This window comes from Crinia signifera, chromosome 8 (genome assembly GCF_055691185.1).
Source record: "Crinia signifera chromosome 8, ASM5569118v1, whole genome shotgun sequence".
Classification (NCBI taxonomy): domain Eukaryota; kingdom Metazoa; phylum Chordata; class Amphibia; order Anura; family Myobatrachidae; genus Crinia; species Crinia signifera.
This window is the reverse complement of record NC_139224.1, coordinates 28,936,767-28,958,811: the sequence shown is the minus strand read 5'-3', so window position 1 is coordinate 28,958,811 and position 22,045 is coordinate 28,936,767. Positions and strand designations below refer to the sequence as shown.

The 22,045-nt window shown below is 48.5% G+C and overlaps 1 protein-coding gene across 2 annotated transcripts in view; it reads left to right on the top strand.

The window, feature by feature from the left end:
- The window catches only part of SYNPR (synaptoporin), a 196,348-nt gene that overhangs the window by 152,607 nt on the left and 21,696 nt on the right, over positions 1-22,045 (top strand). For both annotated transcript variants that reach the window (XM_083156051.1, XM_083156050.1), the window contains one exon: positions 16,576-16,774. In XM_083156051.1, the coding sequence (XP_083012177.1) occupies positions 16,576-16,774 (199 nt within the window). The remainder of the gene's footprint in view (positions 1-16,575; positions 16,775-22,045) is intronic.

Here is a 22,045-nt window from a genome sequence, read left to right as displayed (position 1 = left end):
AAGTGGCCTTGCAGGAAAAGACTACCTGGCTTACACTAACACAATAGTTTCTCTTACACCATGGTAACCCCAATCAGTAATGCCCCTTGCACCATATTATGATATTATGCCCTATACAGTAATGCACCTTGTACCTTATTATGTTCCACACAGTAATGCCCCTTTCACCAAATTATGCCATATGCTGTAATGCCCCTTGTACCAAATTATTCTCCATGTTGCAAGGTCCCTGACACGTTATGCAGCGTGCCTCACATAGTAATGCTCCTTGCAATTGCCACACTGCCTGCACATTGTCAGGAGTTGTTTGATCATGCTGCTGCTGCTCCTGCTGCACCACAGTCCTCGCATTGCTATTCGCACCTGTCTCCTCCCTCCAGCTTTGTCTAGTAAATGTCCCTCCCAAAATGGCCACCGCCTCCTCTAGCATCCTTCAGAAGTTTTTTTGAGGTGGTCGTCATTTTGGGTATTTTCAACAGTATTTTCAACATCTTCGACAGTATTCCATGCAAGCGGACAGATCTTTATAGAATACTGTCCGAAAGGGCATAGCTACCATAGTTGCAGAGAGTGCAGCTACTATGAGGCCCAGAGATGAAAGAGGCCACCTTCTCTGTCACAGTGTACAGTACATGTGTTATATACGTAGCTACCATAGGTGCAGGGAATGCAGTTGCTCTGGGGTCCAAAGCTGAGAGGGCCACCTTCTCTGTCACAGTTACATGTGTTATATACCGGGGTGTAGCTACCATAGGTGCAGGGAGTGCAGCTGCTATGGCAGGCATGTCCAAACTGTGGCACTCCAGTTGTTGTGAAACTACACATCCCAGCATGCCTTGCCATAGTTTTAGCATTCCCTAATAGCAAAACTGTGGCAAGGCATGATGGGACTTGTAGTTTCACAACAGCTGGGGGGCCATAGTTTGGACATGCCTGTGCTATGGGGTCCAGAGCTGAGAGGGGCCACCTTCCCTGTCACAGTTACATGTGTTTTATACAGGGGCTTAGCTACCACAGGTGCAGCGAGTGCAGCTGCTATGGGGCACAGAGCTGAGGGGGGCCACCTTCCCTGTCAGTTATATGCTCAGGAAGCACTGGGCACAGGGCCATATTAACATATAGGCTTACTGGGCAACTGCCCTAGGGCCCCACGGCATCAGGGCCGGCGCCACCACTAGGCAGCTCTAGGCATTTGCCTAGGGCGTCGGCACCTGGAGGGCGGCAGTTCGCCCCTCACCCCCAGCATGGAGGGTTAGCGAACTGTGGAACTGTGTGTGTAAAAAACTTGCGTCCCTGGCGTCCCTGCAGTGCTGGTGCGTGCAGGGGTGTCCGTGCCGCCGGGGGAACCTGCGGCACTGTTATTGTGTATAAGCTGGCCGCGGCCGGCGGGGTCCCTACAGTGAATAGAAAATAACTAGCGCTATGCGCGCGGCGGCGCGGGAAGCGCTAGTTATTTTCTATTCACTGTAGGGACCCCGCCGGCCGCGGCCAGCTTATACACAATAACAGCACCACAGGTTCCCCCGGCGGCACGGACACCCCTGCATGCACCAGCACTCAGCAGGGACGCCGGGGACGCAAGTTTTTTACACAGGTACCACCCCCCCCCTCCCCGGCACCGGGGCGCCCCCACCCCTTGCACCGGCCCTGCACGGCATGCCCCCAAAAGGACAAAAACGGGTGTAACGGTGCTAGGTCCCCTCCTCCAGAGGCCACACCCAGCCCTTCTGTGGCTCTACCACCCTCCGACACGGCAGGTCTCGATTCTTAGACGTTTGAAGTTGGAAAGTATGGGTGGGCCCCATGTGAAAATGGTAATTGGCAAGACCCTTTAACCAGCACTATAGACAATCTGTATATAAAATAAGTATGCTCTACTGTACATTTCCATTTCCGCAGTCAGGAGTGGTGCTACATGCATACATCAGATGGTCCTATGTACTGCAAGGGAACACAAGGGGGTCGTGAAGTTTTCTACACCATGATCCGCTCCCAGCCACAAGTACAAGCACTGGTTAACCCTGCATGTCAAACGTTATCTTCTCATCAGATGCACGGTGTCACTAGCATTACTCTGATGCCAGTGGGTAGCCAGCCAAAGTGAGCGGAGTTTCTGTATCTGATATATAAATAGTATGCGTTCTGCTTTCACAGTTTCTGGGGAGGCATGGTCCTCTATGAATTATATATTACCATGTATATTAGCATTTCCTAGCTGATATTCCCTGACTTATGAAGCCCTTTTTAAAGAAGAAAAAATAAAGAATTTTTCACACTGCTAAAATCCTATTTATTATTTAAGCCTTGTGCTGAAGCGTGTTCTTTGCCTGATATATATAACATTTATAAGAACCATTAGGGGTTTTTCTTAAGCGCTTTGATATATTTCATTAAACAAACTTGATTAGAATATTTAAGTAAACAGTAGGGAAAAGAAATCACATACGATACATAGGCTGACATTTAATGAGATACGAAATCCATTTTTTTTGGTGATTTTTTTGGCAAAAATGGCTGAAATCGCACATTTTCCCAAAATCGCATTTTTAATGAGATGCGAAAATTGGCAAAAAACATGAATTTTTCCATTCTGAAGGTGTGATTTTTAGTACCTCCGGAACTCGCATCCAGATGTTTTCCCCATTATAAAGTTTACAAATCGCATATTTAATGAGGTTCTGACAGGCGAATTTGCCAGAACCATGAACAGATCATTGAGATCTGCGCATGGTCCTGTCTTAAAAAATGTGTAAAAGTAAAAAATGGCGTGAGGTCCCCCCTCCTGAGCATAACCAGCCCCAGGCTCATTGAGCCGGACCTCGTTTCAAAAACACGGGAGACAAAAAGCGTAGGGGTCCCCCATATTTCTTAAAGCAGCCCCGGACTTTTGGACAGGTCCTGTTTCCAAAAATCAGGGGGACGAAAAAAATCTGGGGTTTCCCCATATTTTGAAACCAGCACCGGGCTCCAACAGCCAGCAGTGTCATGCCACAGCCGGGGGACACTTTACATAAGGTCCCCCGGCCGTACCATGAGCACCGTGACTGGTCAGCCTTGGACGGGGTACCTGGGGGAGTGGGGACCCCCCCAATAAATAAATAGTGATTAGAGCCCCAGGTGGACAGGTAGAGCCCCTCTGACTACATACCTCTTCATCCACTACTATTACCTGACTACATACCTCTTCATCCCCCTACTATTACCTGACCCCACACCTCTTCATCCCCTACCAGGGACGTGCAGTCAGGGGAGGCAGGGGAGGCAGTGCCTCCCCTGCCATTAATGATTAATAAAATAATACAAAGTAAATACTTATGACACATATTATGTGCCTTAAGTATATGCTTTATATTATAATAATCATTTTTCCCCTTTTTTTGCTTCTAATTGGTTATGGAGGCACCAAGTGCGGTGCCTCCGGGTGTCAATGTTAAAGTTTCTGAACTATGGGGCGGGCACAGGGCGGGCTAAATAGCATGCTGTTAATGCCCATTAGAAAAAGTACTACAGGCGCCTCAGTGACAGTCAGGGACATGCTTTCTGTTTCTGGCTATATGAAAGCACGCCCCTGTCACTGAGGCAGATGTGATTGGGCACAGTGGCGCTGCCTCAGTGACAGGGGCGTGCTTTCATATAGGCAGAAACAGAAAGCGTGTCTCTGACTGTCACTAAGGCACTGCAATAGGTGTTGTTGTTATCTGCCCCCTCCCTAAAGCCCCAGCCTCGATACTCAGTGGGAGAATGACTTAACAGACCCCTCTCCCCCGGCGCTGGTCCCAGCTACAGCGCTGAATGTAAGACCAGCGGGGGGAATAACTTGTTGCCTACCCGAGCGTGACACCAGCGGCTCCCTGTCTCCCCCGATGCTGGCCCCAGCAGCTCCAGCACTGATCAGCAGCTGAATGTGCTAAGCAGCACTGATCAGCGGCTGAATGTGACACCAGCGGCTCCCCCTCTCCCCTGGTGCGGACCCAGCTCCAGTGGCTCCAGCTGAGACCAGCGGGAGAAGTGTCTTGGTGGCTGCTGCCTGGCCCCAGCCCAGGCTCCATTTTTGACAAAGAGATCAGCGGGACTGCCCCCTCGCCTTACGCAAGCACTGACTGCAGCACAGCCGGAACGGTGGAACTGCAATCCCCAGGTCAGTGCTTCCATCCCCCAACCCCTATTCCTAGCCTATTGCCCCCATAACGAGCCACCCCTGTCCCCAGCCCAGTGCCCACTAACTAACCAGCCATCCCCCTTTCAATAGCCCAGTGCCCCCCTAACCAGCCATCCCATTCACAGCCCAGTGCCCCCCTCTCTAACCAGCCACCCCCCTTCCCTAGCCCAGTGCCCCCTTAACTAACCACCCCTGTCCCCATCCCAGTGCCCCCCTAACTAGCCACCCCTGTCCCCATCCCAGTGCCCCCTATCTAACCAGCCACCCTCCTTCCGTAGCCCAGTGCCCACCTAACTAGCCACCCCTGTCCCCAACCCAGTGCCCCCCTATCTAACCAGCCATCCCCCTTCCCTAGCCCAGTGCCCCCTAAATAGCCACCCCTGTCCCCAGCCCAGTGCCCACCTAACTAGACACCCCTGACCCAGCCAAGTGTCCCCTATCTAACCAGCCATCCCCCTTCCCTAGCCAAGTGCCCCCCTAACTAGCCAACCCCATCCCCAGCCCAGTGCCCACCTATCTAACCAGCCACCCCCTTCCCTAGCCCAGTGCCCACCTAACCAGCTATCTCCCGTCCCCAGCCCAGTGCCCACCTATCTAACCAGCCACCCCCCTTCCCTAGCCCAGTGCCCACCTAACCAGCCACCCTCCTTCCCTAGCCCAGTTCCCACCTAACCAGCCACCCCCATCCCCAGCCCAGTGCCCACCTAACCAGCCATCTCCCATCCCCAGCCCAGTGCCCACCTAACCAGCCACCCCCCTTCCCTAGCCCAGTGCCCACCTAACCAGCTATCTCCCGTCCCCAGCCCAGTGCCCACCTATCTAACCAGCCACCCCCCTTCCCTAGCCCAGTGCCCACCTAACTAGCCAGCCCAGTGCCCCCCGATCTAACCAGCCACCCCCCTTCCCTAGCCCAGTGTCCACCTAACCAGCTATCTCCCGTCCCCAGCCCAGTGCCCATCTATCTAACCAGCCACCCCCCTTCCCTAGCCCAGTTCCCACCTAACCAGCCACCCCCATCCCCAGCCCAGTGCCCACCTAACCAGCCATCTCCCGTCTCCAGCCCAGTGCCCACCTAACCAGCCACCCCCCTTCCCTAGCCCAGTGCCCACCTAACCAGCTATCTCCCGTCCCCAGCCCAGTGCCCACCTATCTAACCAGCCACCCCCCTTCCCTAGCCCAGTGTCCACCTAACCAGCTATCTCCCGTCCCCAGCCCAGTGCCCACCTATCTAACCAGCCACCCCCCTTCCCTAGCCCAGTGCCCACCTAACCAGACACCCCCCTTCCCTAGCCCAGTTCCCACCTAACCAGCCACCCCATCCCCAGCCCAGTGCCCACCTAACCAGCCATCTCCCGTCCCAAGCCCAGTGCCCACCTATCTAACCAGCCACCCCCTTCCCTAGCCCAGTGCCCACCTAACCAGCCACCCCCCTTCCCTAGCCCAGTTCCCACCTAACCAGCCACCCCCATCCCCAGCCCAGTGCCCACCTATCTAACCAGCCACCCCCCTTCCCTAGCCCAGTTCCCACCTAACCAGCCACCCCCATTCCAAGCCCAGTGCCCACCTATCTAACCAGCCACCCCCCTTCCCTAGCCCAGTGCCCACCTAACCAGCCACCCCCCTTCCCTAGCCCAGTGCCCACCTAACCAGCCACCCCCATCTCCAGCCCAGTGCCCCCCTATCTAACCAGCCACCCCCTTCCCTAGCCCAGTGCCCACCTAACCAGCCACCCCCTTCCCTAGCCCAGTGCCCCTCTATCTAACCAGCCATACCCTTACCTAACCCAATTCCCACCTATCTAACCAGCCATCCCCGTCCCCAGCCCAGTGCCCCCCATTTAACCATCCCCCACCAACAGCCCAGTGCCCCCCATCAGCAGGGGTGGTAGAACAATGGGCAGACTCCGTGACGGCTTTGTGGAGCCAGTACCGACGGGGTCTGTGGGGAGCACTGGGTCCGGGTAGGAGCTGCTCTGCCAGACTCTGTTGCTTATGCAGGCGGCTGCTCCCGCACTTGCCTGTCAGCGCAGAAGCAACGTGGACCTAGTGCTGCCCACAGAGCTTGTCCGCGCTAGCTACACCAAGCTAGTGCCTCACCATCCCCTAACCTCACCGCACGTCACTGTCCCCTACTATTACCTGACCCCATACCTCTTCATCCCATACTATTACCAGACCACATACCTCTTCATCCCCTACTATTACCTGACCCCATACCTCTTCATCCACTACTATTACCTGACCCCATACCTCTTCGTCCCCTACTATCACCTGACCACATACCTCTTTATCCCCTACTATTACCTGACCCCATACCTCTTTATCCCCTACTATTACCTGACCACATACCTCTTCATCCACTACTATTACCTGACCCCATACCTCTTCATCCCCTACTATTACCTGACCCCATACCTCTTTATCCCCTACTATTACCTGACCCCATACCTCTTTATCCCCTACTATTACCTGACCCCATACCTCTTCATCCCCTACTATTACCTGACCCCATACCTCTTCATCCCTTTACTATTACCTGACCCCACACCTCTTCATCCCCTACTATTACCTGACCCCATACCTCTTCATCCCCTACTATTACCAGACCACATACCTCTTCATCCCCTACTATTACCTGACCCCACACCTCTTCATCCCCTACTATTACCTGACCCCATACCTCTTCATCCCCTTCTATTACCTGACCCCATGCCTCTTCGTCCCTTTACTATTACCTGACCCCACACCTCTTCATCCCCTACTATCACCTGACCCCATACCTCTTCATCCCCTACTATTACCTGACCCCATACCTCTTTATCCCCTACTATTACCTGACCCCATACCTCTTCATCCACTACTATTACCTGACCCCATACCTCTTCATCCCCTACTATTACCTGACCCCATACCTCTTTATCCCCTACTATTACCTGACCCCATACCTCTTTATCCCCTACTATTACCTGACCCCATACCTCTTCATCCCCTACTATTACCTGACCCCATACCTCTTCATCCCTTTACTATTACCTGACCCCACACCTCTTCATCCCCTACTATTACCTGACCCCATACCTCTTCATCCCCTACTATTACCAGACCACATACCTCTTCATCCCCTACTATTACCTGACCCCACACCTCTTCATCCCCTACTATTACCTGACCCCATACCTCTTTATCCCCTACTATTACCTGACCCCATACCTCTTCATCCACTACTATTACCTGACCCCATACCTCTTCATCCCCTACTATTACCTGACCCCATACCTCTTTATCCCCTACTATTACCTGACCCCATACCTCTTTATCCCCTACTATTACCTGACCCCATACCTCTTCATCCCCTACTATTACCTGACCCCATACCTCTTCATCCCTTTACTATTACCTGACCCCACACCTCTTCATCCCCTACTATTACCTGACCCCATACCTCTTCATCCCCTACTATTACCAGACCACATACCTCTTCATCCCCTACTATTACCTGACCCCACACCTCTTCATCCCCTACTATTACCTGACCCCATACCTCTTTATCCCCTACTATTACCTGACCCCATACCTCTTCATCCACTACTATTACCTAACCCCATACCTCTTTGTCCTCTACTATTACCTGACCCCACACCTCTTCATCCCCTACTATTACCTGACCCCATACCTCTTTATCCCCTACTATTACCTGACCCCATACCTCTTCATCCACTACTATTACCTGACCACATACCTCTTCGTCCCCTACTATCACCTGACCACATACCTCCTCATCCCCTACTATTACCTGACCCCATACATCTTCATCCCCTACTATTACCTGACCACATACCTCTTCATCCCCTACTATTACCTGACCCCATACCTCTTCATCCCCTACTATTACCTGACCCCATACCTCTTCATCCACTACTATTACCTGACTACAAACCTCTTCATCCCCCTACTATTACCTGACCCCACACCTCTTCATTCCCCTACTATTACCTGACCCCATACCTCTTCATCCCCTACTATTACCTGACCCCACACCTCTTCATCCCCTACTATTACCTGAATACATACCTCTTCATCCCCTACTATTACCTGACCCCATACCTCTTCATCCCATACTATTACCAGACCACATACTTCTTCATCCCCTACTATTACCTGACCCCATACCTCTTCATCCACTACTATTACCTGACCCCATACCTCTTCATCCCCTACTATTACCTGACCCCATACCTCTTCATCCACTACTATTACCTGACCCCATACCTCTTCATCCCCTACTATTACCTGACCCCATACCTCTTCATCCACTACTATTACCTGACCCCATACCTCTTCATCCACTACTATTACCTGACCCCATACCTCTTCATCCCCTACTATTACCTGACCCCACACCTCTTCATCCCCTACTATTACCTGACCCCATACCTCTTCATCCCCTACTATTACCTGACCCCATACCTCTTCATCCCATACTATTACCTGAATACATACCTCTTCATCCCCTACTATTACCTGACCCCATACCTCTTCATCCCATACTATTACCAGACCACATACCTCTTCATCCCCTACTATTACCTGACCCCATACCTCTTCATCCACTACTATTACCTGACCCCATACCTCTTCGTCCCCTACTATCATCTGACCACATACCTCTTCGTCCCCTACTATTACCTGACCCCATACCTCTTTATCCCCTACTATTACCTGACCCCATACCTCTTCATCCCCTACTATTACTTGACCCCATACCTCTTCATCCACTACTATTACCTGACCCCATACCTCTTCATCCACTACTATTACCTGACCCCATACCTCTTCATCCACTACTATTACCTGACCCCATACCTCTTCGTCCCCTACTATTACCTGACCATGTACCTCTTCATCCCCTACTATCACCTGACCCCACACCTCTTCATCCCCTACTATTACCTGACCCCATACCTCTTCATCCACTACTATTACCTAACTACATACCTCTCCATCCCCCTACTATTACCTGACCCCATACCTCTTCATCCCCTACTATTACCTGACCCCCATACCTCTTCATCCCCTACTATTACCAGACCACATACCTCTTTATTCCCTACTATTACCTGACCCCATACCTCTTCATCCCCTACTATTACCTGACCCCATACCTCTTCACCCACTACTATTACCTGACCCCATACCTCTTCATCCACTAATATTACCTGACCCCATACCTCTTCATCCACTACTATTACCTGACCCCATACCTCTTCATCCACTTCTATTACCTGACTACACACCTCTTCAGACCCCTACTATTACCTGACCCCATACCTCTTCATCCCCTACTATTACCAGACCACATACCTTTTCATCCCCTACTATCACCTGACCTCATGCCTCTTCATCCTCTTCTATGATGACTTGACCCCACACCTCTTCATCCTCTACTATTACCTGACCCTATGTCTCTTCATCCACTACAATCACCTGACCATACACCTCTTCATCCTCTACTCACCAGACTCCTCACCTCTTTATACCCTACTATCACCTGATGCCATGGGTCTTCATCACCTACAATCACCTTACCCCATGCCTCTTTTTCACCTATCACCTGACCCCATGCCTCTTCACCCCTTACTATCACCTGACCCCACCCCTCTTCATTCTCTACTATTACCTGACCACAGGTCTCTTGATCCCCTACAATCACCTGACCACACAATTCTTTATCCACTATTATCACTTGACCATATGCCTCTTCTTCCCCTATTATCTAGTGACTTCCAAGATAAATAGTTTATTTATGATCTTAGAACAGCTGAACGTGTGGAGATGCAGACTGGCCTCTAAGTCAGGGGTGGGGAACCTCAGGCCCGGGGGCCGTATGCGGCCCCCGTAGTCGGTCTGAGTGGCCCTCCCACCCGCCCAGTGGCTTTGCCAGGAGTCAAGTACAGGGTAATTCTCGCGAGAGGTCGGTAGTTCTTGCAAGATTCCTCTTAATCAACAGCAGCCGGAGACTGTTATTCAGCATGGGACGGCTGCAGCAGGACATTTTGTAAGAGAACTTTTTACTTATGGCCCCTGAAGGATTTTTTCCCCATACAAACGGCCCTTGGCACAAAAAAGGTTCCCCACCCCTGCTCTAAGTGCAGGGCAGGCGACAGGGGGGGTCAAGGGGGACAAGTGTGACGGGCCCCAGAGATCTGAAGGGCCCCAGAGTTTCCATGCCCTGGCACAGCCACTGCCTGTACTAGTTGGCTTGTCAGTGACCCTTGCGGCCTGGCCATCTACTGTGCACCATCTGTTTTTGGCTGAGTCTGACTGACTCACTTTGTGCCACTGACATCTACTGTGTTTGCCCCCTGCCACTCGGCGTGCAGAGTCATCTACTCTGTGTGTGCGCACGGCCTGGGGCCGCAGGCACTCAGCCGTTCCCAATGCTGGTGCTGTGGCCTCAGTCTCTGGCTCCTCTACTTTTACTGTGTGGGTCGTCTGTTCTGCACCTGCCCTGCCTGCTCATAGTGCTCATCGTTCTTTGTGAAAGTGACAGGCCAGCAGCAGCCGGAACCAGCAAGAAGCAGCAACCAGGTGCCAAGCCAGCAGGACTGAGAACGAGAGAAGTCTGCACCTGAGAGCAGGATCTGGAGCAGCGAAAGTTTAAATGAGGCTTATACAGAAGAGCGTTGTGTGGATTTGGGATTAGATGGGGGCCCACAGAAATATCATTGTACAGGGCCCCAAGATTTCTGTTGCCGGCCCTGTCTAAGTGATGCAGAGGACAGGTCTCTACGGCAAGATTGGGCAGGTCAGGAGAGACATACAGTAACTCACTAGAACCATTTAATCATGGTGACATGTATTACTTTATTTTATAAAAGTAGATGGGGTGTGTCAATGCTACATTCTTCACCCATTCATGATTTTCCCACAAGACACTTGAGGCAAATGCTTAGGGATGCCACAGCAGTTTGTCTGCTTCAGAGTCCTGGTAGGCAATACAACGTATTCATTTTCAGGTGTCAAATTGTGGTCTAGGAGATGGTGTGGTTGCAGCCACTGGCAGACAGTTCTCTAAAACTGTCTGCTGTATGGGGGCGGCCATTTTGTGGTGGTCCGTTTTCATATCAGCAGAAGCCAGGGCAGGAGGGGAGATGGGACCGCAGACAAAATCTGATGTATTCTAAATACTTTGAAACAGGACAGTAACAGGAACAATATGTAACATACAGTAATATGCAATCCTTGGTGATTTGGTGTAATATCTCTTAAATTACTGAAGCATATGATAAAGGCAGATACAGAATGGTGTGTGGTATACCAATAGTAAATAAAGACGTCTAATTGGGGGGATTCTGACAGGAGATCTCAGCGTGCCACTTCCCGTCTCTATGTGGGGCGATGGTGCGCTGACACGGTTACTAATAAATCATTCCTGTTCAGTCACTTCTTCAGAAGTGTCAGTTCAATGAAGGCTTACCTGCTGAGACCACTGCAGGCCTCTCAAGGAACATCTGGATATAATGGTGATAGCAAGCCTAAAAATTGATTCATACTACAGAGACAAATGACCCTGGATGCTCAAGTAGAAATAATGAATTTCTAATAAACCTAATCTGGATAAATGAATATGTTAACCACATACAGTATGAGTCAAGTTTATATTAATGTTATACAACCAATCAGTATGTAAAGGGTGTTAAAGTATTTTACATAGGTAGTATATTTGCTGTTGCCTTTACTCCAAGGTAACCTGTTATTACTAGAGAAATCAGTCCTATTTGCTACTCAGTTAAATATGATTATCTAAAATATTTGGGCCAATATAGGTTCCTTATATTCTCTTTATATTAGACTTAATGGTACTTGTGACTTATCTGGGCGCCCGATGTTGAAATTATTTGCTGTACCCTAAGCATGCGATTTGATGCGATTTGACGCGATTTCCCTTGAAATTCCGTTGAAGAGAAAATTGCGTTGCATTGTATGCTATTGTATTGCATGCGATGCGATTTGATGCGATTTAATGCGATTTTAATATGTACAGGCACCCAGATGCCTGTTTCATATGTGAAATGGCCCCCCAGACCCCATTTTTAATTGTATACCCACCCTGATGGCTAAATGACCCTCATTGTTAAAGCCACCCCACTATCAACGCCAACCCGAAGCGTGGCGAGCGCAGCGAGCCCGCGAGGGGCGGCGGTACGCTTCCTCCGACCTTTTCATTCCCCCACTATCCACGTCGGCGTGGAGTAGATTTCATATAGTGTGACGAGCGCAGCGAGCCACCGAGCCCGAAGCGTGAAAATCAATATAACCATATCATGTTTCCTATGTACTGTATATGTGCAGAAAATGAGTCCGTGTTTGTTAGACTGTTTAGATTACAGGAACTTTGATTAAAATAGGTTGTGACTACATAGTAGGTTAACGCAGAGGGACGGATTCTGAGTTGGATGCATCTCTTATGGATGAATATAGTGAGTTTTAGGATACTGCATATGTAGAGTGGGGGTGGGGCTACATGACGCAATTTGCATTATTAGAACACCCCCTCCATACAATGCTGCAATTCCTGTTAGTATGGTCAATTTTCTTCCTATTGAAGAGAATGGGATGTAGGAGATCCCACTACTGTTCTGGGGGGTCGGTGGAATACCTGCAAGATCAGGAGTCTCCTGTGACTTCTGGGAGAGTAGGAAAATATGGGAAGTTTGAGCTTTTTGGTGCCTTTTGAAAAACCAAGTTTAGTTTACATCTTTTCAATCACACACGTCACTTGTGACACCAGGTTACTGCTGGGTTGGTTAATTATACCCCTTTTACACTGCCGCAAAAATCCGGGTCATCGGCGGGTCAGATCCCAGGTCAGCGGCGGTGTAAATGGGTCATGCCGTGTCCCTTTACATGGGACTTCTACCCAGGTCCTGACCTGGATTGAACATGGTTAGGACCTGGGTGGAGGGCAGTGTAAACGGGTACCCCGGGTCATCCGAGCCAGCTCCTGTTTACATCAATGGGGGACGTAGAACCTGCGGACACAGTCGCCGCTGCTGTTTGCTGTACTCAGCAGACAGTAGCGGCGGCAGCAGAGGGGGTGAATGGATGCCTGTGTGCAGCATCCATTCACCTCCCGGACGAGGGTTGGGTGGGTGCACAGGGGCTGGTGCAGCCCAGCTGATTGCCTTAGTGCTGCGCTTGCCTCCAGCGCGTCGGTCCGGGTCCCAGCGGCGGCGATCGGTGCTTGGAGATGATGCTATCTCCAAGCGGCAGCTCAGGAACCGCCTGCACCGGGTGGAGGGTTGTGTAAAAGGTAACAAATGCCGGGTCGCACCTGGGTTGAAGCTTGGTCCAAAAACCCGGGTGCGACCCGGTGTTTTGGTATAAAAGGGGTCTCTCTTAGTTTCTCTCAGTAAATATTAGGGAAGTACAGTAAGGCCCTTATTCTGGTTCACCCGCAAAAGCAAATTCCTTCTCAAATGGACAAAAACTTGTGCACTGCAGGTGGGGCAGATGTAACATGTGCCGATAGAATTAGATTTGGGTGAGTTATTTTGTTTCTGTGCATGGTAAATACTGACTGCTTTATATGTACACTGTAATATAGATCTCACTTTGAAGTAAAACCCCACCCAAATCTAATTCTCTCTGAAATAGCCCATTATCTCATAGATTATTCATTCCATAGAAATAGACAGAAATCACATTTCCATTCAAATAATGATTAATCGTGCCTATAAATGAGAGATGCTCAGTTCTATGTAACTGGTGCAACTCGTGGCATGGTACCATGACATAGCCAAATGTGCCATGTGCTAAGCTCATTTAAAATTCAGTTTCACTGTGTCTGTTTCGTTGACTCGTACAGGTGTCAGTTTTTTTTTTTTCTGAGATATGTCACAATTAAAATATTGTAAAATGAATATGTGGCCACTGGCAGTTGCCTTGAGTGCATTAAGAGATTTTGCATGAAGGCTGATTAGGTATTCGTCTATGGTGTCCAAGAGGTAAATGGAAAGTTTGGCTGAAAGTCTTATACATCTTACTTATCCTTTACATCTTTTAACAATGCTTTCATCACATCAATATCTCCAAGTTATAACTCATCCTTTAATCATACTGGCAATTAACATGTTATCTATTTTAAGAATGAATAGGCTGTATTGTTAAATGCATAAAATAAGTATTCATTATATGTGTGTGTGTATGTGTGTGTGTGTGTGTGTGTGTGTGTGTAGAAAAGTGCAGTGACTCATACCTCTTTCACATTGCAAAAATAACCTGGGCGAAACCCCGCACAGCCAGGAAGCCATGCCGCACACAGCAGTTTACAATGGTGGGGATGGCCACAGCCCGGCAACCGTCCCTTCCAGTGGTGGGATCCGGCTGCAACATTTGTGTCCATTATTAACCGTGGTGTGCAGCATGGCTTCCTGGCCATGCGGGGTTTCGCTGCCCGGCAGGAGCTGGAGCGTGTGAAATAGCCCAAAGGGCCTTTTGAAAAATCATGGGTCCAGCAACACGGCAATCCATCCCTGTTTAAAAGAAGGGTTAACCTGGGGTCGGACCCAAATTTCTGTGCAGTGTGAACGGGTAACCCGGGTCAAGCAACCCTGATCCCATTCAGCATCGAGCCCAAGCACTGCCTCCTTTCTCATCCCACGATGACCCGGAACCACTCCGTCATTTTTCTGGCACCGCCGACCTAGCTTATAGAACCATGTCCAAATTCTTGGGGGTGCGACCCATCATTTGTGATGTGAAAGGGGTATAAGGAGTCTATGTATAATGTCCCCAGCTTTTCCACAATAATGAAATGCTTTTATTGCTCACATACATAATATAACATATAACAGTTAATTATTAATGTGGAAAATTACCATTTAAGTCTTCCAGGGGCAGATAACAGGGTGTTGCACTGATAAACTGTTGAAGACCACAGTCCGCATATAGAACTGCCATCCGGACAGTGGCTGAATGTAGGCGAAAGCCACCCAGACCGCTCCACTTCATTCTGGAAGTGGAAGGCACAGGGCAGCCAGAAGGGGGTCCCAGAGACTACCTCTCTCTTTTGGGTGACTGGGAAAGCCACCCATAATTCGGGGTCTCTCTTTTGGGTGACTGGTAAAGCCACCCATAATTTGGGGGTGTTCCGTGTTTTGGAGAGAAGTTAAGTACTGTGTATGATACCCTGACTAAAACTTCTCCCCAAAAATATAAATTTGGGCATCAAATAAGTTCTTTAAATTTAAGTGGGATAAAGAAAAATATGGGTCAATAGGGTCTAGGTGGACAGTCAATAAGTTGACCATGAATGATTGACGACAAGCATAAGGTCGAGAAAAGCAACATTTTGACATGACAATGGTGACACATGAAAAGGTTGACATGAGTTTTTAAATTTTTGTGTCATTGTCAACAACTGTCAACATGTACCCCCAATTAGTGTAACCCATACCCTTTCATGGCTCAGTTCACCTCTTTACCATTCCCAATTGTAGTCCACATAGATCTTAAAGTATGATAAGGTCCTACAGAAAAAAATTGTCAAAAACACCACTTCAACTCTTTCATGGGTCAACCATTGACCTGCTGACTTCATTGCCTTTTGGCTACTTCAACCTAGTGCATGTCAAACTTTTTCCCATGTTGACCTTGTGGCTGTCGACCAATAGTGGTTGACCCCTTGACTGTTCTACTAGTCGCTGTCGACCTATCCTGAGTGTACATTTGGGGCCTGGTTCTTTGCTCTTGGAAGGGGAAGAATTCTGACCTGTTCCGATGGCGGGGGGGGGGGTCTTTGCGTGTGCGTACTTTGCGCATGTGCAGATCCCAGAAGCGAATGGCTTTGGCGAGTTTCACACTCGCCAAGCTGTATGCTCCAGAGGGGGCGAGCGGGGCGGACATCGGGCAGGAGCAGAGGAACGTCCAGCATTTTATGGGCGTACCCATGAAAAAGCTGGGCGTTCCCCTGGGAATGCGGGTGGGCTGATGTCTGCCGGGGGCGGGCTGCTGACATCACAAGACATCAGCACCCAGCCCCTCTTCGGTGGACACCGATGGGAATAAAATCAGTTCCGACTGACTTTTATTTCCGAAGGGAAGAAAAATCATTACAATGGTCGGCAACCATCCAATGACTTCTCTCCCCTTCGGTCGCAGGCGAAGGGATGTGTTTGCGTATATCCCCTCGCAGGGCACCAAGGTGATTTCAAGGCAGGGGTGCAGCCATACGGCTGGGCGGTGTTTCGGGGCTTGCTAAGCAGCCGGTCATCCTTGCTGAATCAGGGTCTTCGTACAATATTTACATACTATGTGCTCTGAATATAGACAGCAGTATATTTGCTGTTATACAGTGTTTGTGCCCCACAGCAGGTTTGTGTTGCCCTGAGTTATTATTTTGTGTTTTTATTTTAGGTTGCATCAGGCAGCGTTTGATGCCCCCACATGTGACGGAAAAAGGAGAGAGAATCTCTCGCTGATAGGGGACTTTTCATCTTCAGCTGAGTTCTTTGTCACAGTTGCCGTCTTCGCCTTTCTCTACTCGCTGGCCGCCACAGTGGTCTACATATTCTTCCAGAATAAGTATCGGGAAAACAACAGGGGTCCCCTAATTGTAAGTCCTCCAGTTGCTATAAATGTGTTTCAGGTGAACAATGTCCTTATATTTGTGTATTAGGGCAGTCTAAGAATAAGAAACATTACTCCTCCGTATACACAGGATACAATGGTGGGTTTCCTTATAATGAGGCAAACTCAGGGAGCGGCAATTGAGAAATATGTATTGGTTGCGGCTAATTAAATGCTGGTTAAAAGTGTTAGCGGCAGATGCATGAAAAGTGATAAAATGGAGAGTGATAAAGTACCAGCCAATCAGCTCCTAACTGCCATGTTACTGGCTGTGGGCCTGATTCAGACCAGTTTGATAAGCTGCTAGCATGCTCACCACCATTCGTAATGAAAAGTCAGCCTAGACTGACTTCCTATTTACATGCTGTCCTTTAAATTTACATGCTGTCCATCAACACGGCTGCTTGTGCAGGGGAATGGCCAGCATTTTTATGAGGACGCCCATAAAACGCTGGGAGTTTGCCTGCTTCCTCCACCTGCCCCGGCATGCTGGGGACATGAGCGCATCAAAACGGTCTTGCCATGGAGCTCCAACTACTAAGCCCCAGGACCAAAAAGCACCAGCTCTTGCTGCACCCAGTGGAGTCACCTGCAGCAAGGCCAGATTAACCATAGGGCAGATGGACCTGCAGCTCCAGGCCTCCACATAAATATGAAGAGAGGGGTGGAGGTGGCGCTTTCCCAATGGGAACTGGTGTATACACAAGCTGCTGGTCTCAGGAAGAGGGTGGGCCACCCTCTAGGGATGTTTTACAATGAAAAAGGGGGATTTCTGAGGCCTGCGCTCAGTGTATACGAGTGTATAGAATGAAGTTTACCTGTAGCGTAAGGTATGCAAACAATGAAAACGTGAAATACAAATATGGAGGAATAATAGTTTGCCCACAAGGTAATGGATCTGTCAACACGTATTTATTTGTGTAATGATAATAAAACACCTATGAGTTCACAAAAACTACAACAAATCAGTGATATGCACGCAAAACAAAACGAAAAACCAAAGGTAAATAAAGGATAATGCTGCTATGTTGCAGTACTGCCAGAAGGTTGGCGCAGCGAGCGCACAACCTGACCAGCTCCACAATCCCGACAGGCGGCGAGACTTCCAGGTTGCGGTATTGCGGGATCCCAGTCCCTGGTGTCTCAGTCCCCGCCGGGTTTGTGTGCTCTACTCCCAGTCGGGAGGAGACTTTAGGTCCAGTGGTGGTGTGGATGCTTGATGCTGCTCCAACGCGTATCGACCCAAGGGAGGGGTCTTCTTCAGGGAGAGTGTGTGTTACTGTATGATGCTGCCTTCTTTAAAAGGATGCAGTGGTGGGAGGGTCAGTGTCTGCGGTGGCCATCTTTGTAGTGGGCAAACTTGCCCTTTTCCCAGTGAGTAATTTATGTAAATTGCAGGTAATTAACCTGTAATGTCATTTCGTAAGAACTACATATTTGGTGCGAGTGCAGAATAGATGCTGTCTCAGTGTGCTACACTTGAGGCTGGGGTGGCCATCTTTGTTGTGGGCAAATTTGCACTTTTCCCAGCATGTAGTTTCACATTTTCATTGTTTGCATACCTTACGCTACAGGTAAACTTCATTCTACACACTGAGCACAGGCCTCAGAAACCCCTCCACATAAATATATCAAACATGTGATGCAGTGATCAGGGTAGATTAGAGGCGATGGTCATTGGCCAACCATAGAGGGTGGGAGGGAGTATGAAGGGAGATGAGGTTGGAGATGTATGGAGCAGTGGAATTAGAGATGGCCTTGTATGTGAGGGTGAGGAGTTAGAAGAGCATTCCGTAAGGGAATGGGAGCAAGTGCAGTGGCATAAGTGGAGTGGCGGGAGAGGAAGATAAGCTTAGCTGCGGAGTTGAGGACAGATTGGAGGGGAGCGAGATACGAGTGAGTAAGTAGAATGTTGCAGTAGTCGAGCCGTAAGATGACCAGTGAGTGGATAAGTTAAGTTGTACTCTGGGAGATAAGCAGTCTGATGCGAACAATGATGTATATATGGAACCGAAAGGATTGCGCCAGAGCTTGGATGTGAGGTGCAAAGGAAAGGGAGGAGTCAAGGGTGACACCCAAGCAATGGAGTTGGGGAACAGGGGAAATAATGGTGTTGTCAACAGTGATAGAGATATTATTAGGGGTGTTACTCTGGCTGGGGGAAAGATAATGAGCTCAGTTTTGTTGAGCTTTAGAGAGCGCTCAAACATCCAGGAGGAGATGGCATTGAGGCAGCTGGAAACCTGATAAAGGACAGTGGGGGACAGATTAGGAAAGGAGAGTTGTGTGTCATCAGCATAGAGGTGGTATTGAAGGCCAAAGGAGTTAATGAGTGCACCCAGGAAAGAGGTGTACAGGAAGAACATAATGGGCCAAGGACAGAACCTTGAGGGACACCAACAAGAAGGATGGGGTTTGGTGGTGCTGGTGGCAGAAAAGAAAGGGAGCTGTTAGTGAGGTAAGAGGTAAACCAGTCAAGGACAGTGCTAGAGAGCCCAATGTTTTGGTGTGTGCGGAGGAAGAGACGATGAGTTACAATGTTGAAGGCAGCAGAGAGGTCCAGAAGGATAAGGAGAGAGAAGTGGCACCTGGATTTTGCCAAAAGTTGGTCATTGATGACTTTCACCAGGGCAGTTTCAGTGGAGTGGTGTGGGTGAAAGCCAGATTGAAGGGGATCAGTGATGGAGTTGTCAGAGGGGTAACTGGTGAGACGGTTGTAAACCATCCCTTCAAATAGTTTAAGTAGTTCACAATTATTTTCAAGGGCATCATGTTTACTAATCTTTATTGTTATTATTATTATTATCATTTTAGCTTTGAAATACTAATCTTTATTACATGACTGTAAAACACAGTACATTATGTAAAAATAACATACAGAACACTGATAATAAAAAAAAACCTATACCACTTGGATGATCCAGAGACTTTTGGAAAACATTCTGCGATACAATGATAAGCGCAAGTTCTGATGGGAATTTCTTTGTCTTGAGTTCCCGCAGCCAGTAAGGAACCTGCACGGTGGCTTGTACCAGGAAATGCTGCAGGAAAGTCTCAGCAGAGTTGGGATAAGTCAGCGTGACAGCAAGTCTAAGCACACAAGCACATCTACAAGACAGTGGTAGAAGCAGGAGACAAGTTACATTTGGAAATGACTGCTTTAAATTTCTGACCTGAACCCAACTGAAATATTGTGATGTGACCTGAAGAAAATGGATAATAGCAGACATATCAGTAAACTAAAGTATTCTTGTATGGAGGAATTAACCAGGATACCTTGCTATAAGTCAGTCAGTTAGAAAAAAAATAAAAAATAAGATAAACCGAGACATTTTTTGAAATAATGTCTGCACAGTCATTTAAAGGTATATTATAAGAAACCCCCCCACCACTACCACCACCCCCACCACCCAAAAAAATCAGTTTGCGAGGGGTTGCTAAAATATTAAGCATACCTAGAATTTAAGCAGGGACAGCAAGAGATACCTCCATTTATGACCACAAAGCAACCACCATATGCTGTCAGGGATTCAGTACTGAATCCCGGTGGTCGGGATCCCGGCGTTCAGAATCCCGACGCCGGAATCCCGACAACCAAAATCCCGACAAGGGGGGGACGTGGATCGCCCCCCCCTTGCGGGCTCGCTGCGCTCGCCACGCAGCGGGCACGGTGCCTCGCTACGCTCGGCACACTAATTTGTTCTCCCTCCAGGGGTGTCGTGGACACCCACGGAGGGAGAATGTGTCGGGATTTCGGCGGTCGGGATTCTGGCGTTGGGATTCTGAACGCCGGGATCCCGACCGCCGGGATTTTAACTGCATCCCGCTGTCAGATATATGGGGACGGGGTGTGCGGGTACATGTAGGACGAGGTTGGGTCATTAATGATGCGTGGGAGCAATATGTTTTACTATCTCGTATTGTCTAGTGTGTATGGGGCTTTATACTAAATTGGAGTGAAAGTTCAAATTTTCACATTGCGAATTTAAGCGATATTATCATATCCCATTCACATCTAAGATGCAAGATAGGCTATGTCGCCCCCTTATGTAGTTAGTTTAGGTCCATTAGGAGTCTAAATCATGAGTCGGACTATCATAAAATTATAGCGTGGGCCACAAATAGCGGTCAAGCGGGATGTGTGGACGGCTACATAGGAGCCTATGTGCAGATTCCTTCCGGCCAAGCGGGTCCTGTTCAGCAGGAGGAGCCTGCCCAAAGATACCACAATGTGTGGCCGAAGCCTAAGGATGACTCAGAGAGGATAAACTTCGAATACTCCTTCACACTTTCACCCAAGGATATTGGTGAGTGGGTAGTGATGGGAACAGTAAGCTGAAGTTCCCGGAAAAACTTACCATGGTCCTTAATGTCCTACATTCCTTAAAGTCATGCCATAGGAACAAACAAAAAGCACAGGAATTATTTGGTGGAAGTACATTTTGCGTAAATCCAAAATCTTTATGGACAACAAAGGGAATACATGTTGGATCAGTATTTACAATTGTCAAAAATAGTTCAACCTTACGTTTGCTCAAATGATGCAAAATGTTACTTTAAAAAAAAACACACACAGTCTAAAAATAGGGTGTTCACAACAGGGTGATGATTTAGTGGAGAGGACGAAGGAGTCAACGGCGGCACAGAAATATTCTTGTGAACGGATCCGTCTTCTTAAGCTTGGGCAGACTATTTATGTGCCACCAGCGGAGGCTGGAGATGTCATTGTGTTTTGAGTTTGTCTCTGTAACTATGACTTAATATTTGATGCTCTGTCAAGTTCAGTGCGACGTGCGCATCTCAGAACAGCGCTGTGACAAGGATTACGGACAGGATTAAAAAGGTTTGGACAGGGGGAGCCTTTAGGCGAGACATGCAGGAAGTTTCCAAGGGAACAGTTGACTGGTGAAGTATTTTGAAAAAAAAAAAAAAGTCTTGTTAGATGTAACCTTTTCAATATTACCTTTTCTTGTTTTTGGTGGAACGTCACAGTTAGATGCAGATGATGTAGGTCAATTACAGAGAGGCCAAAGAAAAGACACATTAAAAGTGTTGATTAAAAAGTTCTCATTTTACTTAAGATGAAATAAAAAGTTTTTCTTCCGTTTGTTTAATTCAGATTATTTCATGTTTTGTCGTAAAAGATAAGAGATAACAATAATACTCCAATTAGGATGACTTTACTTGACTTCCACAATATGTTGAGGTAGCGTGTTGCTTATTTTATAGAGGAGAATTTCAATTAAGAGCTCATCAA